The sequence below is a fragment of the Salmo salar genome, chromosome ssa20 (genome assembly GCF_905237065.1).
Source record: "Salmo salar chromosome ssa20, Ssal_v3.1, whole genome shotgun sequence".
NCBI classification, from domain to species: Eukaryota; Metazoa; Chordata; class Actinopteri; order Salmoniformes; family Salmonidae; genus Salmo; species Salmo salar.
In genome coordinates, this window is record NC_059461.1 from 96,549,411 (window position 1) to 96,562,807 (window position 13,397).

The window sequence follows — 13,397 nt, forward strand, 5'->3', positions numbered from 1 at the left end:
GCTACTGTATATCTGAATGTTTACTTGATGAAACTGCTTGAGAAATCTGCTTTAAAGCAGTATCCAAAGCCATAGGATGTAGTGATCACAATATAGTAGCCATATCTAGGAAAACCAAAGTGTATAACAGGTCATACAATAACTTTTGTAGTGATTCCTATGTTGATGATAAATAATATTTGCTAGAGCAACCAGATGCTGCACTTGACACATTTATGAAATTGCTTATTCCAGTTACTAATAAGCACCCATTAAGAAAATGTCATTAATCTGTTAAATCCCTGTGGGTTTATGAGGAATTAAGTTTGAGTTTATTTTTACAGGGACAGTGCACATTAATCAACGTTTCAGTAAAAGTGCCGGTTTTAGCCAGCCAGCTAATTTTCAACCGCAGTCCCTGGGCAGATAAACGCTAAGAAAACAAATGTCATGTTTTTCTCTAGGTCTAAACTCTCAGTTAGAAACACTTTTGTAATCACTAGCTTGGATGGTACTCAAATCAAACAGGTCTCTGCATATAAATATTTAGGGGTATGGTTAGATGATAGGATTTCTTTTAAAAAACATGTTACTGAATTGGGAAAAAAGCTCAAATTCAAGATAGGGTTCCTTTACAGAAACAGGGCTTGTCTGTCTTCTGTAAATAGAAAACAAATTGTGCAGGCTACTTTTATGTCCGTTTTAGATTATGGTGATATTATCTATATGCATGCATCGGCAAACACATTAAAACCACTGGATGCTATTTATCATTGTGCACTCAGGTTTATCACGGGTGATAGTTACAAAACTCATCACTGTATCCTATATCAACATGTGGGTAGGGCCTCTCTATCTGTGAGGCGAGAGCAACATGCTCTCTTGTTTATTTATAAAGCACTTATTTTAAAACTACCTCCATATATATCATCATTCATTTCCACTAGATATACACATTTTAAAAGCAGATCACAGATGTGGATTACATTAGAGACTCCTGCGGTCTCCACAGAGTTGGGTAGGAGTGCCTTTAGTTCCTTTGCACCTTATTTATGGAACAAACTGCAGATCCAACTTCAGTTAGACACTCTGGTGTCCCTTGCCCATTTCAAAAATGTTATGGAGGATTAATATGATGTTGTCTGTGATTGTTTCTGTTGAATTGTGTCTTTGTTTTGTATGTTTGAAATGTTCTTGTCTGTATGCCTAAAACTGTACATGTCAACATGTTTACACGGGGCACAGCCGTAAAAGAGATCCAGGTCTCAGTCTGTTTTCCCAGTTAAAATAAAGATTTTAAAAAAAAATAATAATTTTTTTAAACAATTACACTAAACCATACAGACAAACAATGAGCAGTGAGCACAAGCAAAGCGACATAGAACAAGCAATACGTAGCAATCAGACAGCACACAGACAGATCAACCAAAGAACAAGCAACATGTAGCACGCAGACAGAGAAACAGCACAAAAAGCAACAAAACAAAATGCGCAACAGTGTTTCCACACCTCACAAGCTACAGACAGAGGAGACTGCGTGAATCAGGCCTTCATGGTCATATTGCTGCAAAGAAACCACTACTAAAGGACACCAATAAGAAGAAGAGACTTGCTTTGGCCAAGAAACACAAGCAATGGACATTAGACCGGTGGAAATCTGTCCTTTGGTCTTAACAGCACTATCAACAAGGCAGGTCCTACAGGCCCTAGTTTCTACCTTCTTAACAACGCTATCAACAAGGCAGGTCCTACAGGCCCTAGTTTCTACCTTCTTAACAACGCTATCAACAAGGCAGGTCCTACAGGCCCTAGTTTCTACCTTCTTAACAACGCTATCAACAAGGCAGGTCCTACAGGCCCTAGTTTCTACCTTCTTAACAACGCTATCAACAAGGCAGGTCCTACAGGCCCTAGTTTCTACCTTCTTAACAACGCTATCAACAAGGCAGGTCCTACAGGCCCTAGTTTCTACCTTCTTAACAACGCTATCAACAAGGCAGGTCCTACAGGCCCTAGTTTCTACCTTCTTAACAACGCTATCAACAAGGCAGGTCCTACAGGCCCTAGTTTCTACCTTCTTAACAACACTATCAACAAGGCAGGTCCTACAGGCCCTAGTTTCTACCTTCTTAACAACGCTATCAACAAGGCAGGTCCTACAGGCCCTAGTTTCTACCTTCTTAACAACGCTATCAACAAGGCAGGTCCTACAGGCCCTAGTTTAGTCACACCTGGACTCCTGTCCAGTCGTGTGGTCAGGTGCCACAAAGAGGGACTTAGGAAAAATACAATTGGCGTGAACAGGGCAGCACAGTTGGCCGCTAATTGTATACTGAGTGCTAATATACACGTCAATCTCTCCTGGCTCAAAGTCGAGAAGAGATTGACTTCATCACTACTTGTTTTTGTAAGAAGTATTTACATGTTGAATGCACCAAGCTGTCTGTTTAAACTCTTACTTGATGAAGCTAGTCTTTCCAGTGGAGTACTGCCCCACCACCAGCACCATGGGTTTGTTGTCAAAGTCTGCATCCTCCAGAGAGGGGGAGTGGAAGTCATGGAAACCGTAGTGCTGCTCAAGGGGGAGGAGCTTCTGATGATACAGAGACTTTAACCCCTCTGTCACTGTCCTGATCACCTCAGGAGTCTTCTTCACGTCTTTACGGCCCCAACGAGACATCCTGATTGGATGATAGGTTGATTGATTTGTCAGTTGGTTGATTGATTGTTGTCCTTCAAGAGGAAATGACCTGACTAGATGAATGAGTGAGCTTGGGAGTTCCTTGAGTTATCTGTCTGTGTGTGGAAGTGTGCGTGTTGCGTCTGTCGGTGTACATCTGTTTTCTGAGGGTGAACCTGTCTTCAGGTATTTCCTGTGTTTTTGTGAATGTTGCTCTTCTCCTCTGAGCCTCCTCTCAGAAGATGGTCCTGTATGTTACTGTAGGGCTGTGACGTCTGTAGTATGTTAGAGCTCTGGTCTGGGTCTTCCCTCTTCTATAGAGACCACTCTGACTCCTGAACGACCTAAAAAAGAAGGAATGAATGAAATGTCAATTATAAACATGTCTCTAGAGAAACACGGACACATTGCTGCAAAAGAAAATCCGAAATGAATTGTCAACATGTTCCAGTGCCATTTTCCAGTGAGAGGAGACTACTATTAAACAACCTAAAAAACAGTATGTTCAGAACACATTCCACACACAGAACATACAGGTGGAACTGTACAGGGGCCTAGTATAGAAAGGCTATGATACTCATACAGGGGCCTAGTATAGAAAGGCTATGATACTCATACAGGGGCCTAGCATAGAAAGGCTATGATACTCATACAGGGGCCTAGCATAGAAAGGCTATGATACTCATACAGGGGCCTAGCATAGAAAGGCCATGATACTCATACAGGTAGAACGTAGGGCCTAGTATAGAAAGGCTATGATACTCATACAGGTGAACGGCCTAGCATAGAAAGGCTATGATACTCATACAGGGGCCTAGCATAGAAAGGCTATGATACTCATACAGGGGCCTAGCATAGAAAGGCTATGATACTCATACAGGGGCCTAGCATAGAAAGGCTATGATACTCATACAGGGGCCTAGCATAGAAAGGCTATGATACTCATACAGGGGCCTAGCATAGAAAGGCTATGATACTCATACAGGAGAACGTAAGGGGCCTAGCATAGAAAGGCTATGATACTCATACAGGTGGAACGTACAGGGGCCTAGCATAGAAAGGCTATGATACTCATACAGGGGCCTAGCATAGAAAGGCTATGATACTCATACAGGGGCCTAGTATAGAAAGGCTATGATACTCATACAGGGGCCTAGCATAGAAAGGCTATGATACTCATACAGGGGCCTAGTATAGAAAGGCTATGATACTCATACAGGGGCCTAGCATAGAAAGGCTATGATACTCATACAGGGGCCTAGCATAGAAAGGCTATGATACTCATACAGGGGCCTAGCATAGAAAGGCTATGATACTCATACAGGTAGAACTGTATAGGGGCCTAGTATAGAAAGGCTATGATACTCATACAGGGGCCTAGCATAGAAAGGCTATGATACTCATACAGGGGCCTAGCATAGAAAGGCTATGATACTCATACAGGGGCCTAGCATAGAAAGGCTATGATACTCATACAGGGGCCTAGCATAGAAAGGCCATGATACTCATACAGGGGCCTAGCATAGAAAAGCTATGATACTCATACAGGGGCCTAGTATAGAAAGGCTATGATACTCATACAGGGGCCTAGCATAGAAAGGCTATGATACTCATACAGGGGCCTAGCATAGAAAGGCTATGATACTCATACAGGGGCCTAGTATAGAAAGGCTATGATACTCATACAGGGGCCTAGCATAGAAAGGCTATGATACTCATACAGGGGCCTAGCATAGAAAGGCTATGATACTCATACAGGTAGAACTGTATAGGGGCCTAGTATAGAAAGGCTATGATACTCATACAGGTAGAACTGTATAGGGGCCTAGCATAGAAAGGCTATGATACTCATACAGGGGCCTAGCATAGAAAGGCTATGATACTCATACAGGGGCCTAGTATAGAAAGGCTATGATACTCATACAGGGCCTAGCATAGAAAGGCTATGATACTCATACAGGTAGAACTGTATAGGGGCCTAGTATAGAAAGGCTATGATACTCATACAGGTAGAACTGTATAGGGGCCTAGCATAGAAAGGCTATGATACTCATACAGGTAGAACTGTATAGGGGCCTAGCATAGAAAGGCTATGATACTCATACAGGGGCCTAGCATAGAAAGGCTATGATACTCATACAGGTAGAACTGTACAGGGGCCTAGTATAGAAAGGCTATGATACTCATACAGGGGCCTAGCATAGAAAGGCTATGATACTCATACAGGGGCCTAGCATAGAAAGGCTATGATACTCATACAGGTAGAACTGTATAGGGGCCTAGCATAGAAAGGCTATGATACTCATACAGGTAGAACTGTATAGGGGCCTAGCATAGAAAGGCTATAATACTCATACAGGTAGAACTGTATAGGGGCCTAGCATAGAAAGGCTATGATACTCATACAGGTAGAACTCAAGAACAGGTCAGAAGGATTTAATCTCTATACATTACAATTCTGTCTTCTACCTTGTGATATTACACCATCTAGACATTACAATTCTGTCTGCTACATTGTGAACATTCAGCCCTAATGAATACAGGCCTGGTAAAGGTCAGGGGATTGAGCAGTGCTTCCTTAGTGAACTCCTGCCTGCTGTTGTGATGTGGCGTTGGATTCAGCTCACTGTGCATTGTCAGAGCATATCTGGAAAAACCTGGTGTTCCTCGCAGTGGAAAAGTAACACACACCCATCCCTGCGTGCACACTCACTAGTCAATGAATGGTGGCAACTATCAGCATTATACTGTCACAATATACATATATATATACACACATACTCAGTCACTACATACACAGTACATACACTCACTAGTCAATGAATGGTGGCAACTATCAGAATTATACTGTCACAATATACATATATATATACACATACTCAGTCACTACATACACACAGTACATACACTCACTAGTCAATGAATGGTGGCAACTATCAGCATTATGTCTTGCACTGACCCTGCACACACTCAGACCCTAAATACCCACACTATATACACACTATATATACACACTATATATACACACTATATATACACACTCTATATACAAACACTATATACACACCATATAAAGAGAGCCAAATAACATCTATAGTTAACATTCTAAAGTAATGGCAGAGCCAAATAGAATCTAAAGTTAACATTCTAAAGTGCTGGCAAAGCCAAATCCCATCTAAAGTTAACATTCATAAGTAGTGGCAGAACCAAATCCCATCTAAAGTTAACATTCATAAGTAGTGGCAGAACCAAATACCATCTAAAGTTAACATTCTAGAGTACTGACAGAGCCAAATAAAATCTATAGTTAACATTCTAAAGTAATGGCAGAGCCAAATAGAATCTAAAGTTAACATTCTAAAGTAGTGTCAGAGCAAAATAGAATCTAAAGTTAACATTCTAGAGTACTGACAGAGCCAAATAGAATCTAAACTTAACATTCTAAAGTAGTGGCAGAGCCAAATACCATCTAAAGTTAACATTCTAGAGTACTGGTAGAGCCAAATACCATCAAAAGTTAACATTCTAAAGTAGTGTCAGAGCCAAGTAGAATCTAAAGTTAATATTCTAAAGTGGTGTCAGAGCCAAATAGAATCTAAAGTTAACATTCTAGAGTACTGGTAGAGCCAAAAACCATCTAAAGTTAACATTCTAAAGTAATGTCAGAGCCAAATAGAATCTAAAGTTAACATTCTAAAGTGGTGTCAGAGCCAAATAGAATCTAAAGTTAACATTCTAGAGTACTGGTAGAGCCAAATATAATCTAAAGTTAACATTCTAAAGTAGTGTCAGAGCCAAGTAGAATCTAAAGTTAATATTCTAAAGTGGTGTCAGAGCCAAATAGAATCTAAAGTTAACATTCTAGAGTACTGGTAGAGCCAAATACCATCAAAAGTTAACATTCTAAAGTAGTGTCAGAGCCAAGTAGAATCTAAAGTTAATATTCTAAAGTGGTGTCAGAGCCAAATAGAATCTAAAGTTAACATTCTAGAGTACTGGCAGAGCCAAATGCCATCTAAAGTTAACATTCTAGAGTACTGGCAGAGCCAAATAGAATCTAAAGTTAACATTCTAAAGTGGTGTCAGAGCCAAATAGAATCTAAAGTTAACATTCTAGAGTACTGGCAGAGCCAAATAGAATCTAAAGTTAACATTCTAAAGTACTGTCAGAGCAAAATAGAATCTAAAGTTAACATTCTAGAGTACTGGCAGAGCCAAATAGCATCTAAAGTTAACATTCTAGAGTACTGGCAGAGCCAAATAGAATCTAAAGTTAACATTCTAGAGTACTGGCAGAGCCAAATGCCATCTAAAGTTAACATTCTAGAGTACTGGCAGAACCAAATAGAATCTAAACTTAACATTCTAAAGTACTGGCAGAGCCAAATAGAATCTAAAGTTAACATTCTAAAGTAGTGGCAGAACCAAATAGAATCTAAAGTTAACATTCTAAAGTACTGGCAGAGCCAAATAGAATCTAAAGTTAACATTCTAAAGTAGTGGCAGAACCAAATAGAATCTAAAGTTAACATTCTAAAGTACTGGCAGAGCCAAATATAATCTAAAGTTAACATTCTAAAGTACTGGCAGAACCAAATACAATCTAAAGTTAACCTTCTAGAGTACTGACAGAGCCAAATAGAATCTATAGTTAACATTCTAAAGTAATGGCAGAGCCAAATAGAATCTAAAGTTAACATTCTAAAGTAGTGTCAGAGCAAAATAGAATCTAAAGTTAACATTCTAGAGTACTGACAGAGCCAAATAGAATCTAAACTTAACATTCTAAAGTAGTGGCAGAGCCAAATACCATCTAAAGTTAACATTCTAGAGTACTGGTAGAGCCAAATACCATCAAAAGTTAACATTCTAAAGTAGTGTCAGAGCCAAGTAGAATCTAAAGTTAATATTCTAAAGTGGTGTCAGAGCCAAATAGAATCTAAAGTTAACATTCTAGAGTACTGGTAGAGCCAAAAACCATCTAAAGTTAACATTCTAAAGTAATGTCAGAGCCAAATAGAATCTAAAGTTAACATTCTAAAGTGGTGTCAGAGCCAAATAGAATCTAAAGTTAACATTCTAAAGTGGTGTCAGAGCCAAATAGAATCTAAAGTTAACATTCTAGAGTACTGGTAGAGCCAAATATAATCTAAAGTTAACATTCTAAAGTAGTGTCAGAGCAAAATATAATCTAAAGTTAACATTCTAGAGTACTGGTAGAGCCAAATACCATCTAAAGTTAACATTCTAGAGTACTGGCAGAACCAAATAGAATCTAAAGTTAACATTCTAGAGTACTGGCAGAGCCAAATGCCATCTAAAGTTAACATTCTAGAGTACTGGCAGAACCAAATAGAATCTAAACTTAACATTCTAAAGTACTGGCAGAGCCAAATAGAATCTAAAGTTAACATTCTAGAGTACTGGCAGAACCAAATAGAATCTAAAGTTAACATTCTAAAGTACTGGCAGAGCCAAATAGAATCTAAAGTTAACATTCTAGAGTAATGGCAGAACCAAATAGAATCTAAAGTTAACATTCTAAAGTACTGGCAGAGCCAAATAGAATCTAAAGTTAACATTCTAGAGTACTGGCAGAACCAAATAGAATCTAAAGTTAACATTCTAAAGTAGTGGCAGAACCAAATAGAATCTAAAGTTAACATTCTAAAGTACTGGCAGAGCCAAATAGAATCTAAAGTTAACATTCTAAAGTAGTGGCAGAACCAAATAGAATCTAAAGTTAACATTCTAAAGTACTGGCAGAGCCAAATAGAATCTAAAGTTAACATTCTAAAGTAGTGGCAGAACCAAATAGAATCTAAAGTTAACATTCTAAAGTACTGGCAGAGCCAAATATAATCTAAAGTTAACATTCTAAAGTACTGGCAGAACCAAATACAATCTAAAGTTAACCTTCTAGAGTACTGACAGAGCCAAATAAAATCTATAGTTAACATTCTAAAGTAATGGCAGAGCCAAATAGAATCTAAAGTTAACATTCTAAAGTAGTGTCAGAGCAAAATAGAATCTAAAGTTAACATTCTAGAGTACTGACAGAACCAAATAGAATCTAAAGTTAACATTCTAGAGTACTGACAGAGCCAAATAGAATCTAAACTTAACATTCTAAAGTAGTGGCAGAGCCAAATAGAATCTAAAGTTAACATTCTAGAGTACTGACAGAGCCAAATAGAATCTAAACTTACCATTCTAAAGTAGTGGCAGAGCCAAATACCATCTAAAGTTAACATTCTAGAGTACTGGTAGAGCCAAATACCATCAAAAGTTAACATTCTAAAGTAGTGTCAGAGCCAAGTAGAATCTAAAGTTAATATTCTAAAGTGGTGTCAGAGCCAAATAGAATCTAAAGTTAACATTCTAGAGTACTGGCAGAGCCAAATAGACATCTAAAGTTAACATTCTAAAGTAGTGTCAGAGCCAAATAGAATCTAAAGTTAACATTCTAAAGTGGTGTCAGAGCCAAATAGAATCTAAAGTTAACATTCTAAAGTAGTGGCAGAACCAAATAGAATCTAAAGTTAACATTCTAAAGTACTGGCAGAGCCAAATAGAATCTAAAGTTAACATTCTAAAGTACTGGTAGAGCCAAATACCATCTAAAGTTAACATTCTAGAGTACTGGCAGAACCAAATAGAATCTAAAGTTAACATTCTAGAGTACTGGCAGAGCCAAATGCCATCTAAAGTTAACATTCTAGAGTACTGGCAGAACCAAATAGAATCTAAACTTAACATTCTAAAGTACTGGCAGAGCCAAATAGAATCTAAAGTTAACATTCTAGAGTACTGGCAGAACCAAATAGAATCGAAAGTTAACATTCTAAAGTACTGGCAGAGCCAAATAGAATCTAAAGTTAACATTCTAGAGTACTGGCAGAACCAAATAGAATCTAAAGTTAACATTCTAAAGTACTGGCAGAGCCAAATAGAATCTAAAGTTAACATTCTAGAGTACTGGCAGAACCAAATAGAATCTAAAGTTAACATTCTAAAGTAGTGGCAGAACCAAATAGAATCTAAAGTTAACATTCTAAAGTACTGGCAGAGCCAAATAGAATCTAAAGTTAACATTCTAAAGTAGTGGCAGAACCAAATAGAATCTAAAGTTAACATTCTAAAGTACTGGCAGAGCCAAATAGAATCTAAAGTTAACATTCTAAAGTAGTGGCAGAACCAAATAGAATCTAAAGTTAACATTCTAAAGTACTGGCAGAGCCAAATATAATCTAAAGTTAACATTCTAAAGTACTGGCAGAACCAAATACAATCTAAAGTTAACCTTCTAGAGTACTGACAGAGCCAAATAAAATCTATAGTTAACATTCTAAAGTAATGGCAGAGCCAAATAGAATCTAAAGTTAACATTCTAAAGTAGTGTCAGAGCAAAATAGAATCTAAAGTTAACATTCTAGAGTACTGACAGAACCAAATAGAATCTAAAGTTAACATTCTAGAGTACTGACAGAGCCAAATAGAATCTAAACTTAACATTCTAAAGTAGTGGCAGAGCCAAATACCATCTAAAGTTAACATTCTAGAGTACTGGTAGAGCCAAATACCATCAAAAGTTAACATTCTAAAGTAGTGGCAGAACCAAATAGAATCTAAAGTTAACATTCTAAAGTACTGGCAGAGCCAAATAGAATCTAAAGTTAACATTCTAGAGTACTGACAGAGCCAAATAGAATCTAAAGTTAACATTCTAAAGTACTGGCAGAGCCAAATAGAATCTGAAGTTAACATTCTAAAGTACTGGCAGAACCAAATAGAATCTAAAGTTAACCTTCTAGAGTACTGACAGAGCCAAATAAAATCTATAGTTAACATTCTAAAGTAATGGCAGAGCCAAATAGAATCTAAAGTTAACATTCTAAAGTAGTGTCAGAGCAAAATAGAATCTAAAGTTAACATTCTAGAGTACTGACAGAGCCAAATAGAATCTAAACTTAACATTCTAAAGTAGTGGCAGAGCCAAATACCATCTAAAGTTAACATTCTAGAGTACTGGTAGAGCCAAATACCATCAAAAGTTAACATTCTAAAGTAGTGTCAGAGCCAAGTAGAATCTAAAGTTAATATTCTAAAGTGGTGTCAGAGCCAAATAGAATCTAAAGTTAACATTCTAGAGTACTGGTAGAGCCAAAAACCATCTAAAGTTAACATTCTAAAGTGGTGTCAGAGCCAAATAGAATCTAAAGTTAACATTCTAGAGTACTGGTAGAGCCAAATAGAATCTAAAGTTAACATTCTAAAGTAGTGTCAGAGCAAAATAGAATCTAAAGTTAACATTCTAGAGTACTGGTAGAGCCAAATACCATCTAAAGTTAACATTCTAGAGTACTGGCAGAGCCAAATGCCATCTAAAGTTAACATTCTAGAGTACTGGCAGAACCAAATAGAATCTAAACTTAACATTCTAAAGTACTGGCAGAGCCAAATAGAATCTAAAGTTAATATTCTAAAGTACTGGCAGAACCAAATAGAATCTAAAGTTAACATTCTAGAGTACTGGCAGAACCAAATAGAATCTAAACTTAACATTCTAAAGTACTGGCAGAGCCAAATACCATCTAAAGTTAACATTCTAAAGTAGTGGCAGAACCAAATAGAATCTAAAGTTAACATTCTAGAGTACTGGCAGAGCCAAATAGAATCTAAAGTTAACATTCTAAAGTAGTGGCAGAACCAAATAGAATCTAAAGTTAACATTCTAGAGTACTGGCAGAACCAAATAGAATCTAAAGTTAACATTCTAGAGTACTGGCAGAACCAAATAGAATCTAAAGTTAACATTCTAGAGTACTGGCAGAGCCAAATAGAATCTAAAGTTAACATTCTAGAGTACTGGCAGAACCAAATAGAATCTAAAGTTAACATTCTAGAGTACTGGCAGAACCAAATAGAATCTAAAGTTAACATTCTAGAGTACTGGCAGAGCCAAATAGAATCTAAAGTTAACATTCTAGAGTACTGGCAGAACCAAATAGAATCTAAAGTTAACATTCTAAAGTAGTGGCAGAACCAAATAGAATCTAAAGTTAACATTCTAAAGTACTGGCAGAGCCAAATAGAATCTAAAGTTAACATTCTAAAGTAGTGGCAGAACCAAATAGAATCTAAAGTTAACATTCTAAAGTAGTGGCAGAACCAAATAGAATCTAAAGTTAACATTCTAAAGTACTGGCAGAGCCAAATGGCATCTAAAGTTAACGTTCTAAAGTAGTGTCAGAGCCAAATAGAATCTAAAGTTAACATTCTAAAGTGGTGTCAGAGCCAAATATAATCTAAAGTTAACATTCTAGAGTACTGGTAGAGCCAAATATAATCTAAAGTTAACATTCTAAAGTAGTGGCAAAGCCAAATAGAATCTAAAGTTAACGTTCTAAAGTAGTGTCAGAGCCAAATAGAATCTATACAAAACTGTTTCTGGTAGCAAAGCGGATCTGAAGTCAGAGATGGCGCAGTGGGGAAGTTTACAAAGACACAGTGTGTGATAGTTTAAAGAAAGGGAAACTTTGGTTTGAGTTCACTATAACAGTAGGAACAGTATGACCCTTGTTGATTGCATTAGAGCGGCCCTTCACCAAACCCATTTGATTTCACTGATCAAACACTCAATACAAAACAAATATCCAGCCAGTGCCTCACAATTTCCATTTAATACAAAGGCTGTTTGATGGGAACTTGGAAACACAAGGTTTAAAGTCAGAGACAGAAATAGACCATTACATTATGTTCTAGCAAAAGAAAAGAAACCCATACCTGGTGAAGATGGGAGAAGAGTCTCTTCCCTAAAGGAAGTTGCGGAATAGTCTCACTTTATAGAGTTGCTGCAGCTCATCTGTGGGTGTGGCAGCCAGAAGCAGCCAGAAGCCTGTCAGTCTGTGGGATGGTACGTCTCCAGAGTTTAATATGTTTCAGATGAAGGGGTCCTCTCTCTCTCTCTCTCTCTCTCTCTCTCTCTCTCTCTCTCTCTCTCTCTCTCTCTCTCTCTCTCTCTCTCTCTCTTTCTCTCTCTCTGGGTGTAAAGATTCACAAGCATCTTTATAAACAGTCCTTGACTGTACCAAGCTCATTGGCAGACAGTTAAAAAAAGGCTTAATAATATTTTACTTAACTGTCGTATTAAGGTAAAATATCTTGAAATAAGATAAATTACTTGTATTGAGCCATTAGATAATTGTGAATTATTGCTCAATACAAGATTTTTAGGATTGCAAAATATTTCACTTTGGTAGTGTTGTGCATTCTAGAAAATCTATAGTCCATTCTTTGGTTGTTAGCAGTCCTAGACCACCCCATGACTCACCCCTAGTACACAGCATTTACAGACTTCACATATTTTCCCCTCATCAGTCTACCCTCTCCTTGCTCCTCACCTCTCCCCTCCTCCTGCCCTCTCCACTCCTCTCTCCACTCCTCTCTCCTCTCTCCACTCCTCCTGCCCTCTCTCCACTCCTCTCTCCTCTCCTCCTGCCCTCTCTCTAATCCCTCTCTCCTCTCTCCACTCCTCCTACCCTCTCTCTAATCCCCCTCCCCTCTCTCCGCTCCTCTTCCCCTCTCTCTAATCCCCCTCCCCTCTCTCCTCTCCTATTCCCCTCTCTCTAATCCCCCTCCCCTCTCTCCGCTCCTCTTTCCCCTCTCTAATCCCCCTTCCCTCTCTCCTCTCCTCCTACCCTCTCTCTAATCCCCCTCCCCTCTCTCCGCTCCTCTT

General features: G+C 38.1%; 1 protein-coding gene across 2 annotated transcripts in view; it reads right to left on the reverse strand.

Moving 5' to 3' along the window:
* The window catches only part of LOC106581604 (EH domain-containing protein 2), a 53,748-nt gene extending 41,145 nt beyond the window's left edge, over window positions 1-12,603 (reverse strand). For both annotated transcript variants that reach the window (XM_014163736.2, XM_014163734.2), the window contains exons 1-2: window positions 12,446-12,603; window positions 2,439-3,003 (exon numbers count right to left, since the gene is read on the reverse strand). In XM_014163736.2, coding sequence (XP_014019211.1) covers window positions 2,439-2,659 — 221 coding nt within the window. In that variant the 5' untranslated portion in view covers window positions 2,660-3,003; window positions 12,446-12,603. The remainder of the gene's footprint in view (window positions 1-2,438; window positions 3,004-12,445) is intronic.
* Window positions 12,604-13,397: the final 794 nt, after the last annotated feature.